The sequence below is a fragment of the Hippocampus zosterae genome, chromosome 9 (genome assembly GCF_025434085.1).
Source record: "Hippocampus zosterae strain Florida chromosome 9, ASM2543408v3, whole genome shotgun sequence".
NCBI classification, from domain to species: Eukaryota; Metazoa; Chordata; class Actinopteri; order Syngnathiformes; family Syngnathidae; genus Hippocampus; species Hippocampus zosterae.
Genome location: NC_067459.1, coordinates 25,903,470 through 25,925,273, shown reverse-complemented (window position 1 = coordinate 25,925,273; position 21,804 = coordinate 25,903,470). Strand labels below are relative to the sequence as shown.

The following is a 21,804-nucleotide window of genomic DNA, read 5'->3' as shown; positions in this document are numbered from 1 at the left end:
CAAAGGATGCGCAAAATATCAGCTTCAGATTTGCGGGGTGGAGCGGCGTCTTTTTACAAGAGCGCAGGCGACCTCCTTGACCATTTTGATCGCTCTTGCTCAATGCTCAACGTGAACGCCCCCCCGCCGGCAAATCGGAGAGCGGACAGCGCCGTGCGTGACCATGAGCAAATCCCGCCAGACTTGAGCTCAACTCCTTTTTTCTCTTTTCGCGCCAGCGGTCAGGAGAACCGTCGGACGAAACGCAAGGGAAGGCGAGATGAGAGGCGCTCATCCTACCCGGGGATCGGCGGGGTATCCTGTCCACGGCCAAAATGAAATCGTCTTTGAAGAAGATGTAGCCCACGATGGAGAAGAGGTAGACCAGGATCAGCGCCAGCACCGCCGTCAGCACGATGGAGCGGCCGTTGCGGGTCACGCTCTTGATCACGTTCAGCAAGGTCTCCTCGCGGTAAATCAGATCAAAGAGCTGGAAAGAGAAGATGGCGGCGGCCGTCAAAGCGCGCGGCGGGACCCGGCGCCGCGCCCGCGCTCGCGTTCCTTCACCCACCAGCAGGCTGTAGAAGAAGACGTGGACAAAGACCCCCAGGGTGCAGATGATCAGGTAGAGCAGGTGGTAGAGGAACTCCACGTCGGCGAGCATGGCGCCGTAGCCCCGCGCGAAGGTCCCGCGGTTGCCCACGAAGCTCGCCAGGAAGACCGCTTTGTTGCACAGCTGACGACGGCGCCGCGCCGGTGAGTTCAAAGCGCAAATCGCGGACGGGACCTGCCCCCCCCCCCCCCCCAAGCTTACGTTGAAGCCGCCCAGGAGAAGCAAGGTGGGCTCCGGGCCCGCGGAGAAGATGAGCCGCAAGATGGCGGAGGCGGCGAGCGCCCGCACGCCGTGCGGCTGAGGCGCCACCATCACGATGGCGAGAGAAACCAGCATGGCCAGCCACAGCAGGCTGGACAGATGAGCTTCCGGCGCTCCTGAGGACCGGCAAAGCGCAAAATGCCAGATGAGCGCCCCCTCCCGACAGCGACCAGGCTTGCGACGGCGTGGACGCCCGCTGCCTACTCGGGAGCCCGAGATGATGTTTGGAAAGGGGGGGGGGGGTCCCGCACTATTCTAAAAGGATCACGGTGAGCATGGGGTGTGCCTGTATGGAGAGAAGGTAGCAATCTCTTTTGAGCGCCGCTCGGTGTCCAAATGCTTATTTTGGGTTTTCATGTCAAGCCCCCTCTTAGCAGCGCAGCGCCACTTGAACCAGGAGCTGAAACGGCAGGAAGACGCTCAGATGGAGGACGGGCCGCTCGCCGCATTCGGAAGCCTCCGCGCTCGGCTCCGAGCTCGTTACGTAAGCCGGCCGGCTAAAAATATACTTGGCTCGGGCCCAATTCCTCGGGAGGGACCGGGGGCGGCACTCGAGCGCGCTGGGACTCGGCCACAAAAGCGGACGGAGAACCTCGGACGTCACGCGCTTTGTTTTCGGGGGCAAATTCTCGACTTATCGATCGTCGACGTTAGATTCCGCCAAGCGCGACGATCGCCGACTAATTCCCGGCAAAGACGTCACGTTGACGGCGCGACAAAGTCATCGTTGGGTCATGGCACGAAGCTTTGGGCACCTTTGACGCTCATGACCGCGCGACGCCTCGCAAGCCACCCCGACGACCTCTCGGGTCACGAGAGGAAGTCCCGACAAAGGGGATCTCGCCGTTGGAGCCCGGATCCGAACAATTGAAAGTTGATGAGCGTGACAATGGCAGTCTTCTCTCCGCTCCGGAACAATGGAAGCCTTAACGGCACGCGCGTGCCCGCCGCGATGATTCGATTCACAGAGAACAACGGGGATATTTCCGCCGGGCCTTGTTTTGCACCTATCCGTTGAGGGCAGCGCACAATATAAGCAGTTTCTTGCAGACGACACGGGGAGGCAGGGGGGTTGGGGGGTAGTTTGAGCTCGCTAACCTCCACGAAAGCCCTCAAGAGGGTAGAAGAAGGCCACCAGCAGGTTCATGAGAACAGCCAGGTTGAAAGAGATGCTGCTCCAGAAAGACATGTTCCTGGAGCACCAGTAGAGGACGGGCTGGGCTGCAAGATCAAGCGGTGGAAGTCGCGGAAAATTAGTCAGACCCAATGGAATCAAGAACCGGCGTTTGGCGCTCGGCAACGGCAAAACAAAACCTCACAAGTGATTCGGAAGCGGCGGCGGCGGCGGCGACCTCATCAAATGAAGCGTATGAATTTGCACATGCTGCCAACGCCACGGCCAATAAAATAGAAAAGGCAACAGAAAATGAAGACGCGCATTTCATCGCAAAGACTGACAACAGCGGCTCGGTCAAAGTCTGTTGCGCTCAAAGTTGTCGTCCGTCCGCGAGCGCAAAGGAGACGAGTTTCAAACGGGAGCATCCACAAAGGCAGGACTCAGACTGCGGTCAGGAGATCAGTGCAATAGCCAAAAGCTTTTTGTTGTTGGATTTCTTTTCGCCGCTACGAGTAGAGGAAGCGCAGGAGGGGGACTTCCTGAACTTTAGCAAAAGACGTCACGCGCTTGCGCTTATTCATTTGGGTAGAAGTCGTCCATTTCCCACAATAAAGAAACGCTGGTCATGTTTTGCGTCCGGTCGCGGGACGAGTCACGGCGCGCCGGTCGAGCTAAAGGGGAACAAAGGGCGGCGGCTTCGCGCGCCGACGACATCTCTCGCAAATGAAATATGGCGGCGCGGGCCGGGGTCGTTCATCCAGTCCACCAAATATGGCTTCCGATGTTCATAGTTTGAAAAAGGCATCTCCGTACAAATCCCAATCAAAGGCGCTGATCTCCCGCCTTGAAGAGTCCAAACATTTCACGCGCTAAACGCTTCGCTTTAGCAAACGGCCGCTAAATTCCATTTGATCGACTTAAAGCCGCTTCGCTTTGCCTCGCCCGTCTCGTTACGCCGGCCCGAGGAAAACGCCTGAGAGCAGATTCAATCAAAGTAACAACGCCTGACAACCTCCAACTGAAGAAGAAAAATCTTGCCACAATTGCATCGCTCCGTCTAAACGCAAAGCTAAAGACAGCCGTGAGTCGCTTGAGCCAAGAATTGAGAAGATGAAGGAAGCAGCAAGTTGTGGCACTTATTGCAATGGGCTAACGTTGCGCATGCTAACGCGTCCACTCACATCTCTCCGCGAGGTCATCGAGTCCAGGCTCGAAAAGGAGGATGCGCCATTCATTTGAGGGGAGGGTGACGCAATCAACTTTTGCTCACCGGGAATCCCACGGCTATAGGCAACGGTTCGCCATTTGTGTTTGTCTCCATTAATGGGAGGGGGCGGGGGGCTTTTTTTCCTCTCATGATAAACCCCATCATGTGTCAATTAACAGCGGTTGAGGAGCGATTGTCTCATTTCTCCCAAACAATTGCGCTTGCTCCCGCTTGGCTTTTCCGCCACGCTCACGGCGTCCCCAATCCCATTTATGGATTGAGGATGGATCGTACAGATTTTCTTGAGGCGTCGCAAGCTGGAAAACGCCAGTCCCCAGGTCCCAACGGGTAAGGAGCGTCGTAAGAGTCTCCACTCTCGCCTATGCCGAATTGAGCCGGGGCGCCGGACTCGAGCCCCCGGATGGAAATTTAGAGTCTCGGATGGCGGCCGCGCTTCCGGAGAGATGTGAGAGGAAGGCAACCAAAAAAAAAAAAGGCACTCGAGTCAGAGAGGAGGAAGACGCACAGGGAGCGGGCTTTGCGTTACCAGTGGCCTCTTGAGTACCTCGCAGCTTCTTCTGCCAGTTCATCTCATTCAAGAGGTCTTCGGAGCGCAAGAAGAAGTCATTGATCTTGCTGCCTTGCTCGTCGCGCTCGGTGGCGTAGTAGACGCGCAGCTTGGACTCTTGCGTCAGGAACTCGCAGATGTTGGGCACGGGGAAAACGATTTGCTCCATGGTTCGGTCCGAACGGACGATCTAGACGGAAGCGCCGCGGTCACTCTCGGGGCCTCCCCGTTGGCCGCGCATCCGCCCCCCCACCCCATTGAGAAGTGGCTGAAACAGTGGCAACTGACCTCAATCTGGGCCGTGTGCTTGGCATAGAACTCCAGCGCCTCGTCGCCCTCTCCGGACGCGCCGGCCGGTTTCAGCATGGCTTGCAGCTCCTTGTTGTGTCGGGCCAACTTTGAGGACAAACGGCGCAAGCAACGTCTTAGGCCGAGCGCGCCCACGGACGGGCTCTTCAAAGCCAAGAGCATCCCCAAAGCGCTCTGACGTTGGAGGGACAGGCCACGTGCCGCGTGCAACGTGGCGCGCGCGCTTACTTGATGGGCCAAGATGTAGACGTTGTGGCCGACGTCTCGCGGCGACGCCGAATGTTCCCGTTGTCCGTCTTCTCCCTCCTGAGGCTCTTCCAGCTCCAGCTCCCCCTGCATGTACGCCTTTTGGACCACTTCAACCTAGGCGCCAGAGGTGACAGAGGAGATGGCCGCGTCCCCGAGCGCGTGCCGACACGGCGGGCGAGCCGAGTCTGGGCGCGTACCAGCTCTTTTGGCCTCATGTTGTACAGGATCCTTTCGGCGTTCTCGCTGTCGTGGCGGCTCTCCATGATGGCCAGCAGCAGCTTGGAGGCGTTGTTCTGCGGGGACAATAAGAATTGATTTCCTCCAGACAGGATCAAAGTGGCCTCAATCTCAGGTGGCGTCAGGCTAATGACTCACTTTGAGTTCCAAGACCAAGTCCATCCTCTTCTTGCCGAGGGGATTGATGTCGTTGAGGATCAGCGCGATGATGATGTCAATGCCGTTGCATTCGTGAGTGGCGATGCAGTTCTGCGGGCCAAACAAAGACAAAGCCGTTCAAAACATTTGGCCTGGATTCGGTCGGGCTCTCTTTTCCCCTCACCGCGCCATCCAACCGGTCAGCCGTCTGCCGTTTGCGATCCCGAACGGGGTGGCGCCGCCATGCCGCCGCAACCGTCCCGCGCGTTACCAAGTTTGCGTAAATAACCACCGGCGGCCGACGACAAGCGCGTGGACGGCTTGGGGGCGGCTCCTTTCCTGACTGACGCGCGTGGCGATTTGGATATCACGCAGGCAGTCACGTGCTGCCGAAGGGGTGGGGGGGGGGGCGTTTCACGGCTCGCGACGGAAGGTCAAGTTTGCCCGAGTGCCGCCTTGTTGTCGATTTGGGCAAATAGGTCTCTTTTGATGGCTCGCAGGAACAATAATTACCACAAGATGGGCGCGAGGGGGGGGGGGGAGTGGGGGTGAGAAGGGCTGCTAGGCGCCGGCTGGGACAAAGGGCGCGTCACAAACGGACACGGCCTCGACTAAAACGGGAGCAGAATAAGCAATGAGGTCGAGGGGCGGAGCTACGTTTGAAGACCCGCTTGGGAAAAGGGGCTCCGCAAGGAGTTTGACGGAACACGATTGCGATGGGCCCGGCGTCTCTGTGGCTTGTGGAGAGCGCGCCGGCACGCGTTTGGGCGCCGGTCACCTGGTTCTCGTGACAGGGACCTTGGCAGTATTCGGTGAGACTTTCCACAGTCTGGTTGATGAGTCCCACGTTCTTCTCGTTGATGTAGAGTCCGAGCAGGCCCAGGCCCCCGGTGGTGCTGCCGCAGATGCAGTCCAGGAATTGAAGCGTCTCGCAAACCAGGTTGTAGTTGTTCTTGTTATTCTGACAGCGCAGAAAGTTCTGCGGTGGAACGAGATCAAAGGTTGAGCGACAAGAGCGACGCCCGCGTGGGAGGAAGTCTGGCCGACTCCAGCGCGACGATGACGCGCGGCTCATAGCGAAAGCAGACGGTGACGGGCCGCCACCAGTTCTGCAAGCGCTGCCTATTTTGGACCCAGTTTCATTTCACAAGAAAACCAAAGAAGGCTCGCCGGGAAACGGAACGGCGCCGCTCGGAGAGACCCACCTGCAGATCTCTGTTGTGGTTTTCACACAGCAGCTGCATGAGGCGCAAGATGGGCTGCATGACGGTGATGAGCGCGCTCATCTCGCCATCGTCCCGGGGGGCGCCGGCCGCGGAGGGGACGTCGGCCGCCGTCCGGCGCTCCAGGCGGTAGCTGGCGAAGGCCTTCTCGGTGGCGGCGGAGGCTTCCGCCAGCTGCTCCTTGGCCTCCTCGGTCACCGCGGCCGGCGCGTCCTCAACTGAGCGCAACAATTCAAGTCGCACACCGCGGCCGGCAAAGCGTTCGACGGTTTGCGTCGATCCGGCGCCTTTGTCTTTGGCCCGCGTGCGCTAGCATAGCGCGGAGACAAACGCGTCCGGCTCGAGAGCCCCGAGTCGACGCGGTAAAGCCCAGTGATCGCAAACGGCAACGTTTCTCCTCCGAGAAGTGCCCGCGGGCCCCGGCGCAACAAACCAGACGCGTGGCGGCACGCTCGCGCCAGCTCTTCGCAGAACAAGCGACCGGGAACGTAGCGCAGAGATGTTGGCGCGCGACGCCGGCCGAGCGCTTCCCTTCTTTGAAGCCGAGCCGACGTTAATGTGATTAAGCGAGCGCCGCTGACCTTTGTTGCGCGCCGGCGCCTCTTTGTCGGCGGGTTCTTGCTCTTTCTTCTTGCCGCCCAGGTCGCCGGTGTTGACGCTCACCGTGGCCTTGATTTCCTGCTGGGCCAGCTTCATGCGCTCATGAAACACCTTGAAGAATTTCTCAGACTTGTTATCGGCCGTCAAGCGCTGGTAGAAGGAGCGCTGGGGAAAAGGCAAAGTCGCATGTTATCCACATGTTATCCGGCGCTCCCGCCGGCCTTGGAAAACGCCAGCCGTAGCGAGCAAATCCACACTCGGAGACAAAGTGGCGGGCTTTGGCGTCGCCGTCTCATATCGTTGTGTAGAAAGGAAGTCTTAGCTTTTGTCAGTCACGCAAAAGCCAATCGAGGGTTTCCAAACGAAAAAAAGGCAGCCACGTTTGTTTGAGGAAAGCCACTCCCAACTTCACCTCAACCTCGAGACCGCCACCTTCCACCGCGCACCCTCTCGGGATGCTCACCTGGATGACGGTGTTTCCGCCTTCCAGTAGGGCGATGGCGAGCAGGATGCTTTCTTGGAAGATGCGATCGCTGGTGGCGTTCATGATGAGGTCAATCACCAGGTCCGAAGCGCCCTCCTTATCCAGGTGGCACTGGACCTCCGCTAAACTCAGTTCACCGCGCCCTCCGACCCCGGGGCTGACAACTGTGCGCGCACACACAGTCAGATGATCATCATTTCTTAGGTGAACATCATCCGTCCATCCATCATGCGAGCGTCGCGGGCGTGCCGGGGCCAATCTTGCATCACATCAGCCACCTGTCAGAGCTTTCCCCTGCGATCCGGCAGAAAGCGGCCCGGCGCCGAAGGGCGTGTGACTCTCTCTCCTCTGTCCGGACTTGACGTTTCCGTAGTAGCGGTTGACCAAGATCTGCCGCAGAGCTTCTCCCTATCGAGACAGGATACGGTCCGTGTTATGCGGCGATTTAGACCTTCCTTTTTTCAATTATTGTCACAATCGATGGGCCCGGTCAAGCGCCTGCTCGAGTGGCGTCTGAAAAGACGCTAATTAGAGAAGGGGGAAAAATGGACACCATCGTTAGACGTCCACTTTTAAGAGGATACCGTTGTCACGTTTTCTTTTTTTAAGTCCCTCAAAAACAAGAATCTCGAGAGCCGACGACCCCGACTGGACAAAAGCGGATTCTTCGTCCCTTCTGACCTCCGTCGGGTTGCCCGCCGATGGATTTGGGAAGGAGCGGATGCAAATGCCAGAGGCACTTATCCATGACACAGTCAGCCATTGCGTGATTGCCAAACACGTGAAGGAGAAAGGTGAGCGGGCGCCGTGCCGTGGAGGTCGCGTGACCGCGGGGGGGTTAGTTAGTTAGTTAATTGTCCGCAGAAGACCCGAAGCAGACCAAACTAAGTACCTACCCTCCTCTGATCCTCCAGTAGCTTCTGAGGCTGGTTGGGGTCAAGCTCCTTTTAAGGGTGAGTCGAGTTAGCAGAGAGCAATCCAAAAAAGTCAAAGGGTTAGGAATTAGTTCAGCGTGCACATTCCATGACATGCGTGAAGCGCAAATGACATCATGCGGGGGCAAGTCGCTCTCATGCGGGCGTGTGCACCAATTCATTTCCAACTCAAACAAGACGACATTACGAAGGAGCCCATTTTCAAACTAAACCCCAAAAAATAACAAAAGTGCCATCGTCAGGAAGGGTCCGGCACGTTGCGCCTCCTCCACGGCGGAAATGATTTGGCCCGCCTTTGCCAGCATGCCGGTGAGGGAGAGACACACCGCCACAATGACAAGGACACAACTCCAATTCAACAACAACAACATCAAACTTATTGATGCCTTGGCACAAGATCTGGACCCAAAGAGATACTGGACGAAATGAAAAGGGATGGGGAATTTCTTCACAGGACATCTGATGAGAGGCACGGTGAAGAAGCCATACGACTGGAGATGAACGCTCGGGGAGGGGGATGGAATGAAAACGATGACAGATCAACACTAGGCCAGTCACGGTGGATCTGAAACACACCTCAGAAGACTCTTGGGCTTCGGGTGGAGGTGCCGGCTGATGGGGAACAAAGGCGTGAGATGTTAGTCACGGTTCCGAGCTGTTCACTTAGCGACGGCGCTACAAGGCGAGTCGTCACCGACGTCCCTTCGGGCGACCATTAAACACTGCGGCAAAACGTCGCTCTCTTCGGGAAGCTCCGAGCATTCGCACCACATACACAATGCATGCGCAAGACAGAAACACGAAATACGATTTGGGCACGGGCCTGCAACGCCCAGCGTATTGAATGACAAAGTAGGTTTCATCTCGGGCAGGGGTCCCCGACCGCGGGCTGCGGACTGCCGTCAGGCCGCCGGCAGACGGCTATGCGCCGACCGCCGTTTGATGGGACTTTCGATGCCATCGGTCGATTGTGAACGCAGTCGAATGGTAAGGAGGTGTGCGCGCGTGTGCCAACCGTTTGCTTTGACTTCCCCTATCAAAACACTTCCTTTTTTGATTTGCCACAAATGTCGTGGCATTAAATTCATGTTGGTCTTTTTCTTTTTTTAAATACAAGATGCAGTCACTCGAATGGGGCTGCGTGGACTTATCCCTGACATATCCCTGTGCAGGTTGCTAGACTTGATGCCTTTGCTTATAAACACGCTCAATTGCCACATCGCTGAAGCGTTTATATTCCGGGAAAGAGGAAAAGAAAAAAAAAAGAACAAGAGAGCGTGGGGGTGTTGGCTCTTATGCAACAGCTTCCTGAAGCTGGCTTGAGCCCAAGAATCGCGCAAGTCTGAACTTGGGGAAACCGGGACAGTGCTGAAGAATCTGCACCCCCGCCCCCCACTGAGTGTGGGGGGAAAAAAAAAAAAAGAAGAAAACAGCCTCCTGACTTCACCCGCTCTGGCAGTCGGGAAGGATAAACGAGGACAAGCCGAGTCTGTCTGAGGTTGTTTGGCGGGAGGAAAAAAAAACAACAACAACAACATCAACACAAGCAGACAGAGAGAAAATTGAGAGTACGTTCGCGTGGCCCAAAAAGCCAGAATGTGGCGGGGTCATCTTTTTTTCCAGTTGGCGAATCAAAATAGTTCTTTGCATTCCCTGCAAGCCGTGCTGCGGAGAGGATGTGGGCGCACGTGAGGCAAGCGTGAGCGCACGGACCGAACGACGTACAGCGCAGGACAGCGACGGGGCTCCACGAGCACAGAACCTGGCCTGCCGCCTTCACGTGCCGCTTCCCCTTCCAAATTGAAGAATAAATTTCAATTCATCTCATCAACATCACGATGCTCTCCGCAGTGGTGTTAACGATCAACCCCCCCCCCCCCCCCGCCCATTTTAGACATCGGCTTGAATCCAAGCGGGACATTCATTGGCCGATTCCGGGATCAAACGCCCGTCGCGAATTTTGCCATTGAGCTCCTCGTTGGAGAACAGCAACTTGCGCAAAAAGTATGGAAACATGCAACAGTTGGACACGCGCATTCAAAAGCGTGGAGGAGGTCACATGAAGTTCCCCTGCAAACGCTTGCAAATCATCTTTGGCTCGTCGCCAAATTTCACCCGAGAGCCAAATGCTGCGCAGCGAGCCGGCGGCCCGATCAAAACGGGAGTCGCTTCGGGCTCCCCGATGATTCCGCGACAGACGACGGTGAGACGCCATGAAGCTCCACGCGGAGCCCCGTTTTAGCATGAGTCACCCATGACAAATGCGGCAAGGGTGCGGTCACACCCAGCGTCCCCGCGACACCTCCTCACAACGACGAGCCGAAAAGGGGAACCTGCTTTTGTTCTCTTCCCGGTGCACGTTGCTCACCATCACGCATGGTTGCGCAACGCGCGCACACGTACGTACGACACGCCCGCCATCCCGCGCCGAGAATCCCCCGCTCGAGTCACCAAACCAGATCAGATTCAAGATTGGCCATCGCCCAAACGTGCTTAGGGTGGATTTTTGGACTCCTCCGTGCACGTACAACTACTTGAAGGGATCGCAAAAGGACAAGAGGAGATGGTGAAGCCGATTTTATCATGGTTCTGATCCAGAAGAACACTCCCTCCATTGTGCAGCGAGCGCTCTCTGCTCAAAACGCTGGAAAAGCACAAATGAGAAAAAAGGCCAGCCTCCAACAGCATGCGCACGGCACGCTATGCAAACTCGCAGCATGTGCCGGACGACTGCAAAGGAGCTGGGGCTGACCAAATGCGCCGGGCACTCGCCACGCAGAGACTCGCCATTCCTTCTTTTCATGCTTTGAATGGAGCCCGGCTCGAAATAAACCCGTGCGGCCCATCGCGTTGGGGGGGGGGGGGGGGGAAATGGACCGAGCTCAGGCCAGAATTTGTCATTGCGCTTTGAACGCGCCAACGACATGAATGATACATGGCGTGGATGCCCGGAGCATTTGGAAGGCTTCAGCCGGGATGGGATGCACTAAGCTGCCCACAAAGCTCACAGATAAGACACGAGAAAGCAGGTCTAAACTATTTGCGGGCGTTCAAATGAATAGAATCGACCTCGGCCACATCCGTTTCATCGTCAAAGGCCATCGGCTGGAAAAAAAAAAAAAAGAAAAGATAAGGGGCAGAATTAGTACAGCTCAGTTAGTGTGTTTGGCTTTGCCGCACGCACAACATGCAATGTTAGTCGATGCCGTTAGGACGACGCGGGCCAAACTCAAAGCGCGAGCCAGCAAAACGGCCACACGCGCTCACTCAAATAGACGCACGGGCTTTGATCTTTGAGCGATTGGGATCGTAGCCGCGAGAGGCAAAGAGATGAATCGAGCGCACGTGGTGCGATTTCTCAAACCTGAGACAAATTGACAAGGACGTGCCGACGTAGCGCAGGCGGAAGCGAGAGGCCCGAGATAAACCTTTCCACTCACGTAAACGCCATAGCGGAGAAAAAAAAACCTGAAACAAAACCTCAACATATTGTCGACAGAGCGATGCCGTTGGGGAGCTTTGAAATGGCTGGGCTGCCTTGGAGCCAGTCACAAGAAGGAGTCATGCCAAAATTCCTTTCAATTCTGCATTTCCCTCTTTCGAGAGCATTTCAGTGCACTCTGACTAGTCGTGATCTGTCCGTCTCTGTGCGTGGGGGATTTTTTTTTTGGTCTCCTTTTACGATGCTGCAAGACGCGCACCTCTCACTTGCTCGATTTGAAAGGCGATTGGCCGAGAAAGGCGTTTCGCGGGGACGTCGTGCGCAGCGGGGAAGGGTGAACGTTTCCCGGAGTTTGGGGAGAACTTGGGGGCGGTACCTTGTCTCCGTAGCCACGCTCCTTGGTCATCATCTCCCTGAGGGTCTGCAGTACTTTGATGCACAGACGCTCCTCATTCTCCTCCAGCAACTGCTTGGTGTGTTTAATGAGTCTGGTCGGCAGCGTACGGAGGGAAAAACATCCGTTACCATGGCATTTACCACACGCTCGGCTCCAATCGCTCAACGGAACACAAAGATAGCCGATTGCACAGATTCAGTGGCCGCAAGTCCAAGAGCTGCCAATGCCTTCGATCAACGACATCGGGCATCGTCAGTCGGACTTCCTTTTTTTTTCCACAGCGCAATGCAGCTTCCGAATCATCACGGGGCACACGAGGTCGGGATTTAGCGGCCGCGCCGAGAGTTGACACGCTAAGGGTCTCGAACAAAGCCGAGTTTTTGGATAATCCCAGAAGCCGCGTGGGCCCCGTGGACCCCGTGGGCCCCGCCGCTTGGCCTCTAATCCAGTCTGAGCTGGTATCAGGCAGAGTGTGCGCGTCATGTGAGAACTGACTTTAAACACGGTCAGGGCATTCGGCCAAGCACATCTTCCCCGACGTCACTAAACAACACGGAGTGCGGTTGCATACTTGGATATGAATCCTCCACTTTGGCATTTCTTGCGAGCTTCCGTGTTCTCGGGGAAGAGCAACTCGGGACGATGGAGCACATCCACGAGCACCGAGAGCTCGGCTTGGACCAGCGGCCGCAGGCGGTCCTCCAAAGCCGACACGATGTCCTGCGGACGGACGGAGGGACGCGGTCTGAGCCGGGCTTCCACGACAAGGCCTCGCCGATCCGTCCCCGTGGGTCCGAGTTCACCACGGCAAACAAAATGGGCCTTTTTATCAGTACAGTGGCGCCGGTAAAAGGAGACTCGACCGGCTCGACCGTTGCAGGCGCGGCTTTGTGGTCAGGTGAGGTCAACTTCACGTGCGTGAGCCACGGGACTACCTGTGAACGGAAACTCGCTTGGACCACGGGACGTCCGTTTCAATGAAAACGACTCGAGACGACTTTTCGGAGGGACGTCCGAGCCTTCCGGTGAACGTCATGCGTCGCAAGAATTTGACACGCGACAGTTCGGGTCCTCAAAAAGCTTTCCTAGAAGGCGACTGCGAAGAGGTCGGCATTCTTTGGCCCCGCGTGCCCTTCCTCTTCCGCGAGCGAGGAGGCAAATGAGAGAAGCCGCTTTTCCCGCAAGGCGAGGGCCGACGCAAAACGGCGCGTTCGGAGGAAGGCGTGGGGATGAGCGCCGGAAACGTTTCTTTGCCCACCTGAAGCCTTTCAATGATGTTTCTGTAGTCTTTGGAGGTGGGAATTGCCGAATCTCGTCTGGAGGTGGTCTTGGCTGACAGTTTCCAGTTGAGGAGGCTCTTCTGGACCACGGTATTGGACTTGACAAATAGGTTGTTGACCTGGCTGTCCAGATCCACCGGGATGGCGATGGCTCTGCTCTTAGCTGGGGTGGGAAAATTGTCACGGCTCCATTAATGGCGGCGCCGCACTTTGGATGCAGCCGTCCGTCGGCGTATCGTACCCACGTCCGAGAGGACTTTGATGCAAGCCTCCACCGAAGCTTTCTGGAGCGGGCTCAGCCAGTGACAGTGGTACGCTCGGAAAACCCCCTGCAGCAGCTGGACGAACACGGGCTGGCGAGTCTGCAAAGCGACAAATACGGCACACCAGTGACCGTCGCCTCCCCAACTACGGCGCGCAAGGCCGGGCGGGCGCATTTTAGCCAGCCGGCCGTTCCCGGCCATCGGCGCGTCACGCCGACGGCTAACGGCCGCTCGCTACTCGGCGAAGGGGAAATCTCGGGCCGAGAGGACAATAAATACCTGGGTTATCTTTCCCAGAAGATGAGGCTCGCGATGTCATCGATACAACTCGTGGGAAAACGATAACAATCATGAGAGCAAAACCGCCGGAATTTAAATGGAAGCGACCGGCGGACGGAAGATGACAACAAAGCGCAACGCGACAAAGCACTTTGACGCGGAGTGACCGTTGCATCACCCGCAGCCGGTTCCAGTGAAACCTTGTGCAACACACCCACGGATTTGCGAACGAGCCACAGAGTGCCGATCCACAGCTACTTCCACAAACGCAGTCTTTTGACAGGCACACCCAGGCAGGCGGCGTAGCGCTCGGAAAACTATGGACGGGAAAAAGTCAACGTTACTCCCATACACGTCGCGAGCCATCTGTGCAGAGACAGGAATAGCGATTGGGGGATTTAGTCCTTTCCAGAGCCCTGAAATCAACCTCAACGGCTCACAAGCGAGGTCCCGGACAACTTTGAAAGCAATAATAATAGCTTGCGTGCGTGCCGAGATGCCTCCATTTTGCTCTTCGATGAAGACCGAAACTGGGCATTCTCATCCTCGGTGTACTGCAGAATTGCTCGCCTCTTTTGGATCTCAAAAGCGATCTCATCTTTCGAGCTGGTTGAAAAAAGCGTTGAAAAGCGACGAGCCAAACGACGCAGAGATGGCAACGTATATGGGAGCGGGCTGCGAACGTCAACGTACAAGCGCTTGCACTACGGTGTGAAAAGATGACCTGCAAGCTGGCGCTCTGGTCGGAAAAAGGAGAGCTGAAGAAACAGGTGACCATGCTCATGAGCGTCTCCGTCACGTAACGCTCCAGCACGCTGTCGGCGTGCTTCCTGTCACTGGTGTTGTTGCACACCTGGACAGAAACAAAACGGATCAGACGCTACGCTGGCCAAAACCTCGGGAGGGACGCCCGCGTTTGCTCACCCGACAAATGTCCACCAGGAAGTTTTCAAACAGCTTCCACATGTGGTTGGATGTGTAAATCTCCTTCATTTCCACTTCCGTGTCCACGTAGCAGTGGTTCAGGAAGTTGATGTAGGCCATCTTTACCTACAAAAGGCGACACGGAACCTCGTTTCATTCGGGAACCCGAGCGAGCCCTTCCCTCGACGATCTTTGCGCTTCTATCGGAAGGCGTTTCCAACACAGCCGCGGCGCGGGACTGCTCGCGAGAGCGACAAAGAAGCTTCCCCACCTCGGGAACGCAGTCTTGGTGGGTGACCACGCGCACGATGTCGTCCAGGGGCAGCAGGGAATTGCACTTGATCTCAGTGTAGACGTTTTTGCCCTCGGTGCAGACGGCCAGCAGCTCCACCAGCTGGATGTGGTACATTAACTGGCTGTTCGGGTCCATCCGCTCCCGCTCCGAGCGCATCATTTGAACGAGTGCTTGGAAGGACGCGCGATCGTTGTAGAAGACCAGCACATCCTCTCCGGAGTTGACGAGCTGTCAAAGGCCGGACGGTTGAGGGCAATCAGCCAAGAAGCAAAACAAACAACTCCAATGCTCAAAAAAGCTCACACATGGGCCCCCCCCCATCCCCGCAAACCTCAGCCATGACAATGTCTTGACACTTTTTGATGAACTTATTCTCAGCCTTCACGATGGTTTGAAGAAACTTGAGGTACTGGACATGGCGCCCGTGCGTCTCGGCGCAGTGCACAAAGTGTTGGACCACCCGCTCGTTGATCTCGCTGCAGAGCTGGAAGTTATCCATGAAAATGCGCCGCATGGTGACGGCCTCGAGAATCTGAAAGGGCGGAAAAGGGGGCTCGGGCAAAAGCGCCGGCAAAAGGCCGCCCGTTCAAAGCTCACCCCCGTGTTGAGAAAGAGGTGGAGATGCTTGTGAAGGAGAATTTGGTTTTGCTGGTTCCCCGCACAGAAATTCTGCAGAAACTCGTGAGCCACTTTCATAATTTCCTGCATGCGAACGTCCTCGCCCTGTCGCAGAAAACGCACAAAAAACACAATCTCCTTTTTGCTCCGAGAAACGTCCGAAAAGGACCGCCTCGTTGAATGGAATCGACTGCATTCGCTCAACGAGTGGCACGAGATGAGATCATCCGCATCCAGGTCCGGTCCTTTTTGTTCAAAAGGCGTGCACTCAAAAGAAAGCCGTGTGGCCGACGTTTCAAAAGAAACTGGAGTGGCGGCGGCGCAGGTTCCCCCAAACACCTTTTCATAGGGGATCTGGAGAAGCTCCAGCACCACGCAGTGGGCTCCCATGTTCCTCAACAGCCTCTGCTGCTCTTTCTTACTCTTCTTCCCCGAGCTGCCCTCCTGGACGCAAAGCACGCTGAGACGCAGGAGAATCTGGATCAAACGTGGGCGAGACAAAGCGTCAGCGGCAAAGGTCGCGGCGCCGTACGCGAGCGAGGACGACTGCGGACCTCTTTCGCAAGCCTGTAGTTGCTTTCTGCGCCGCTCTTGTCAGAACCAAGCGAATCCCCCTGCAAAAATCAACCGAGGCGGCGGGTGTGCCAAAGTGCTCATAGAAACTCCATCCTTTCTTCAAAGTGCAGACGCGGTCAAGAAAAGGGAGATGAAGGCGAGGCGGCCGACAAACTGTGTGACAAACGCTTACCTTCTTTTTGTTGTCCGACTCGGAGGCTCCCTCTGCGTCCATCCCATCTTCTCCTTGTCTTTTGTAAACCCACAGCTCCGACTTCTCCACAATGGAGCGCAGTTGGTCCAGGTCCGATTTGATCTGCTTGTAGTTATCCACATCCTGCCTGGTCACAAGGAGCTGGACCTGGAGTAGAGTTTGGATGGATGAATGAAAAAAAAAACAACAGCAAAGAGAAACAGCAGGGGGTAAGCCCCACCTACCAACCTAGCTACCTACCTGTTTGAAAGCCATGAGAACTTCCTGCCTCTGGCTAAAGTGTCGGAAGAGCAGGTGAAGCGCGCCGGACACCAGAGGGGGGTAGTCGTGCATGGTCAGGTGCAGAAGCACTCTTAGGAAGGTACGGCCGCCGTGGTCGTCCAGGTCCAGCGGCGTGTTCTCTTCACTAAACGGCCCAAGCAAAATAAGGTCGCCGCCTTCGTGCTCACATGGCGAGACGGTTCCGCAATTACCTTCCTCCAAATATTCCTTCTGCCTGCTCTTCAAGATTTTCAAAGTCAAGGTTTCCTAAAGGGTTCACATTGTTTTCTTTCAAAAAAAAAAACAAAAAAAGATTTGACAATGTTGAAGGAAGCACTCGTACGAGGCCGACCGCAGCACAGCTTCACCGCAGTCACGCCCCCGTCGCACGCTGGCTTGCAGTCGCACGCGTTGCTCGTTCATGCCAATCGCAATCAGGACCGAAATATTGCAAAATGTCCCCCGATAATTTCATTTTTCTTCTTGGACTTTGCCGTCGGGTTCTTTCTTTCCGTGCGATGCTCAACCGGCGCGACCGCAAGACGGCGGATGCGGCAGAAACGGTCCCACCGAATAGCGCGCCGGCAGACGTCAAATCCTGCGGCCCGACACCGCCTCGTCCGCGGCGCGCTCGCACACATCGGTCGCCGTTTTGAGCGCGCCCCGCCCCGACGTACCTGCCATCCGATTGCCGTTCTGGCCGGCGGCGTTTTCCCATTGCTGATTGTTTTCGTCAAACTCTCGTTTGAAAATACACAGGAGGCAGGAAATCCTGTAGTCCAGTCGCACGTTTAGGATAAACTGAGGCAGGAGAAAGGCCAGAGTAAAAGCGCAGCGCGAGTTGCCGGCGGCGGCGGGCGGCGGTGGCACCTGGAGAATTTCGATGACTTTAAGCTTGGTGTCCATGACCATGATGTCTTCCCTCTCGGGCTGCGCTCGAGCTTGAACCGCGTCGCCCTCTGGCTGATGGGTGGGCGCGCCGTGCAGCAGAGCGCCTCCTCGCAGCACCACCTGGGTCATGAGTTCCCCGACTCCGTGGATGGACTTCATCACGTTGCTGCCGGCTAAGGAAGCGCAAGCCTCAATGCGGCGCCACGGCGCGAGAGAAGAGTCCGGTCCGTCTGCCAACCTTTGTTGCGCTCTTCTTTCTCAATCTTGTCCGCGGCGTACGCGCTGCTGACGTGGACGCAGTCTAAAATGTTCAGCAGGATCTTGGTCAGCCTTAACAGGTCGCTGAAGTTGTAGAAGCCAAAGTAGATCAGGTTCCTCGCCAGATTCACCACCTGCGGAAAAAAAAAAGAGAAATTGACCACCGGGCGCGTCGGAAAACCGGGGGCCGCAGACACCAGACGTGAAAGAGATTGGCAGATTTGGTTTCTTTCTCGCCGGCCGTGCCGATACGATGGCACGAGGTTTCGGCCGTAGGCGCCGACATCAAAACGGCCTTCCCGGCGGTATCCAATCAATGGGAAAGAAGCATGGTGACAACGGGGAAGAAAATCTAGCCGACGCTAATTTTGCCGCTTGATGCGGGTCAAAAGGAATACCTCAAAGGTGAGCTTGTTCTTCTCCTGGTCCGAGAAGGCGACGTTTTGCGACACCACCTCTCTCAGGTAGTTTTCCACAAATTCCATGGTGAGGCTAAAGCGCTCCTTGATCTCGTCTCCGCTGGTGCCATCGTGATCGTAGCTGGTGGGACAAAGTCAAAAAAAGTCAAAGTCAGGCGCCAAAGGCACGGGCCCGAGCCACGGCGCTATACCCACTCGTCGATGGCGATTTGGGAGGGGATCTCGGACCACAGGCGGGCGTATTTGACGGGCGTGACCTGCTCCTGCGGATCCCGGTCCACGTGCATGTGCAGCATGAGGCGACAGAAGGAGGCCCGCAAGTCGTAGGGCAGCTCCTCATCGGACATGCAGCGAAGGATCAAATCCACGTCCAGCTGCCCCGAGATCTTATTGATGGCCAAGTACTGACGGTCCAAACACATCCGGGCAAAAAGGTTGAGCTGGCACCTGCCGACAAAGGACGCCGATTGACCTTTGCGCTTTTGTCTCCTTCGTGCTGGCCAGGAAAAGTATGTTGCGCGTTCAACCGTGACGAAAGGTGACCCCGTCTTCATCCCATTTCCTACTGACGCTTAGCGCACAAGCAAGAGTTGGGAGGGAACTCCCAAGTCGATGGTGACATTGCGCAAATAAGCCCGACGCGGCGGCCCGATCGAGAGTCCGAGAGTCTCCAGCCCACCGAGGAGCTGCGGCATGACCTCGGCGAGCGATTCTCGCATTGCGGGCATTCCCAGAATACGACCCAAGTGCACTTTACGGACGCTTTCTCGCAAACCCTGACGCGTTTCTTTCCCGGTTTATGCCAGCCACATTTCACATGCCGTGGATGATTTCAGAGCAAAGCGTAGGTTGAAAGCCATCTGACCTGTAATAGGCCACCACCTCGTCGTCCTCCTTCTGACCCTCCTTTGCATCCTGGGCCAACTCTCGCACGCTCTTACTTCGTACGTGCTTGAAATTGTCCTTCCAGAACAGCCACACCTCCTCTTCATCTTCGGCCTCCGGCGGATGATCGCCGTTTGTTCCGACGTCGACCTCGAACCTCGACAAAACCAACCTGATCAAGGAGACGCGGGCTTTGGAGTCGCTCAGACGAGAAGCGGCGGGCGAGCCGACGCGACGAGGCTTAACCTGGTTTCGATGAGGATGTCGCCGTTGGTCGGATCCAGCACGGCGTTGCAGATGAGCTCCTGCGTCACGGGGATGGATTTGTTCATGGACACGCAAAGGTCCGACAGGTAGTCCAAAAACCTACGGACGTGCCACAACAAAAAAAAAAGATCTTGACAAACACTACAGTCCCACAAACTGAACAGTGAATGGGGGCCAGAGTAGAAGTTCTGAAGTTCTGCGCTCCCTCTTCCAAGTACCAGTCAAGAAGCGAGCAGCAGCATTGTGGACCAACTCAACGGAGGATCGGCATGACAGTTTCAAAGTGCTCTTGACAAAGGGGAAGCTTCACTTGGCACAATGCAAGTTGTCAAACTCGAGATGACTCCCGAGGGTAAAAAACGGCCGGTGCCGACAAAAGTAGTATTCGCATGATTTTTATTATTGGGATTGAGAGACAGAAAGGGAAAGATTTCATGTCCGAGGTGCGATGGATAGCCAACTGCATGGTGAGAAAAAAAAAAAAAGAAAAAAGAAAACTGCACACACGCACGGATGCTCAATGAACACACACAAAAAGACAAAGAAGCCACATTTGAGCATTTTCTTCTCCTTTACTGTCAAAGTCAGCAAATCCAAAGTTTCTTCAGGACCATCTTAAGCAAACGCTTCCAGATTGAAACGTTACCTCGACACCCAATTGCCACGGGGGCCGTCAAATCAAAACTTCCGCTTCATTTGAAAAGCGACCCCTTCACGCCGGTCGTCGACAAGCGGCGTCATTTGTTCGCAAAAGTCAAAACTCACTTTAGCGCGCGCAGGCTATTTGAGAACAGGGGAAACGATGGCAATCTGTTCCAGCAAAAACGCAATTTGTGGTCTTAAATGTTGATCCAAAACAGCGCACGCTGCCGTCTTCAAACGTGTAACCGTGTTCCAATTTCTGCCGTTTCACAATCGCAGCAAGAACCCTTCCGCCATTGATTGGACTTTTTTTTTTTACTTTTTACCTTGGCTCCCGACTCTTCCTCACAAGAGTGACAAACGTGTCGATCTCCGCAGCGGTGATGTGTTTCTCCAACAACTTGCGGTTGTTGTGCAGTAGAGCCGTTATGGTGTCTTCCGCCAGCACGTCGTAGCCGATTTGTTTCTGCATGAAGCGAAATTGCTTGGCGATGTATTCCTGCGCAAAAGGAGACAAAGAGGAGAGGATGTTCAGCAGCCATTGGGTCGGAGCGAAGCGCCGGTGTCCCCCCCCGCCCCCACCTGGTTCTTTCTGTAGTCCTGCTGAGAGTGGCGCAGCACTCTGTAACACAACCGACAAATGTGACGAAAAGGCGCGTGCCGTTGATCACCCAGCTCCTCCAGACGCAGCATGGGACCGTCGCCGCTGTCCGTGAACGGCGCTTGAAGGAGTTTGAAGATCTAAAAAAAAAAATTTTAACAGTCAAGCGTGGCAGTCTGAGCTGCGGACAGCATTTTTACAAACCTGCTTCAGGATATTCTGCTCTCTCGTGAGTTTCTGTCTTTCTCGGTTCGGTTTGTTGACCATGATCTCCAAAACATCCTGGCCGCTGTTTGGGATGTCCACCACAAAGAAGACCAGATCTTCCAGGAGCTTGGTCACAAACCTGGAGAGAGAATGGACGGCCACGTCGCGAAACAAGCGTACCATCGCGGGCACATCCAAAAGTAGCTTCCAAAACCCCCCAAATAAGAAAGGAGGTGAAAAACCAGCGGCGGCGGTGACCTCCTTTCATTCTGCGTGATGGTGCCCTTTTCCAGTTTGCCCGCAATGGACGCCAACACTTTACTTGCGTCGTTGGCAAAGTCTAAATCCCGCACCTCCGCCGGCGGCACCGGCACAATGGCAAAAGCCTCCTTGTCTTCTTTCACTGCCGACGTTCCGATCTGAAAACGCGCAATGAGTTGAACGTCGCGACGTTTGTCCCGCTGATAAAGGAGGCGCTTTGGATTGAACTCACCCTTAACATCACCGGCTTTTCCTCCTCTTTGTCGATGGGGATGTTGGTGCTGTGAACCCACGTGTTGGTGCACAAGTGTTTTAGCCGCACGTAGGAACTCCTTCAAAAAAAAAAGAAAGAAATGAAGCCACGGAGGAATGACGTTTCATTCCAAAGCAAATGAATGCCGCCGGAATTGATCCGAAAGGGCGGGGGGGGCAACCGGTGGATTCACAAAGTGACCGATGTTTCTTCTCAAGTGTTTGTTTGGTACCTGGGCACCATCGAGTCTCCGCCCCTCAAGGTGGTGGGGTCTAATTCAAAGATGGACGAGATGTCCATGCCATCCGGGACTGGGACCAGGGTGTGCATGATTTTCTCTTGAGGGGCCCGTAGACGGCCAAGTAGAGCTTCATTATCTGCATCCAGCTGGTTTAAAAAAAAAAGCGTACAACGCAACAAAAACCACCAGCCACAATCATGGAGCAATTACAGTACATCAGGGGTGTCAAAGTCAGGTCCCGGAGGGCCGCCGTCCTCCATGTTTTCCAAGCGTCCCTGTTGCAACACACCTGATTCCAATCTACAGGTTCAATGTCAGGCTTGCGCAGCGCTTGCCGATGATCTGATCACACTTGGAAACACATGCGGGACGGCGGCCCTCCGGGACCAGAGTTCGACACCTGTGCAGTACACGATCTTTCATCGTCTGTC

At 55.7% G+C, this 21,804-nt stretch overlaps 1 protein-coding gene across 1 annotated transcript in view; it reads right to left on the bottom strand.

The window, feature by feature from the left end:
- The window catches only part of itpr1b (inositol 1,4,5-trisphosphate receptor, type 1b), a 31,781-nt gene that overhangs the window by 4,007 nt on the left and 5,970 nt on the right, over positions 1–21,804 (bottom strand). The window contains 44 exon segments of the mRNA XM_052074969.1: positions 280–469; positions 551–715; positions 794–969; positions 1,952–2,074; positions 3,743–3,935; positions 4,034–4,141; positions 4,283–4,417; positions 4,501–4,596; positions 4,679–4,789; positions 5,457–5,657; positions 5,884–6,119; positions 6,483–6,666; positions 6,965–7,149; positions 7,264–7,393; positions 7,882–7,929; positions 8,497–8,532; positions 10,990–11,025; positions 11,739–11,850; positions 12,331–12,479; positions 13,018–13,202; positions 13,281–13,401; positions 14,306–14,434; positions 14,506–14,631; positions 14,777–15,028; positions 15,132–15,332; positions 15,398–15,523; positions 15,758–15,895; positions 15,973–16,032; positions 16,167–16,334; positions 16,428–16,593; positions 16,661–16,736; positions 17,126–17,249; positions 17,319–17,569; positions 17,572–17,731; positions 17,996–18,137; positions 18,212–18,463; positions 18,882–19,073; positions 19,148–19,267; positions 20,137–20,309; positions 20,393–20,551; positions 20,616–20,757; positions 20,877–21,037; positions 21,112–21,211; positions 21,365–21,519. Coding sequence (XP_051930929.1) covers positions 280–469; positions 551–715; positions 794–969; positions 1,952–2,074; positions 3,743–3,935; positions 4,034–4,141; positions 4,283–4,417; positions 4,501–4,596; positions 4,679–4,789; positions 5,457–5,657; positions 5,884–6,119; positions 6,483–6,666; positions 6,965–7,149; positions 7,264–7,393; positions 7,882–7,929; positions 8,497–8,532; positions 10,990–11,025; positions 11,739–11,850; positions 12,331–12,479; positions 13,018–13,202; positions 13,281–13,401; positions 14,306–14,434; positions 14,506–14,631; positions 14,777–15,028; positions 15,132–15,332; positions 15,398–15,523; positions 15,758–15,895; positions 15,973–16,032; positions 16,167–16,334; positions 16,428–16,593; positions 16,661–16,736; positions 17,126–17,249; positions 17,319–17,569; positions 17,572–17,731; positions 17,996–18,137; positions 18,212–18,463; positions 18,882–19,073; positions 19,148–19,267; positions 20,137–20,309; positions 20,393–20,551; positions 20,616–20,757; positions 20,877–21,037; positions 21,112–21,211; positions 21,365–21,519 — 6,493 coding nt within the window.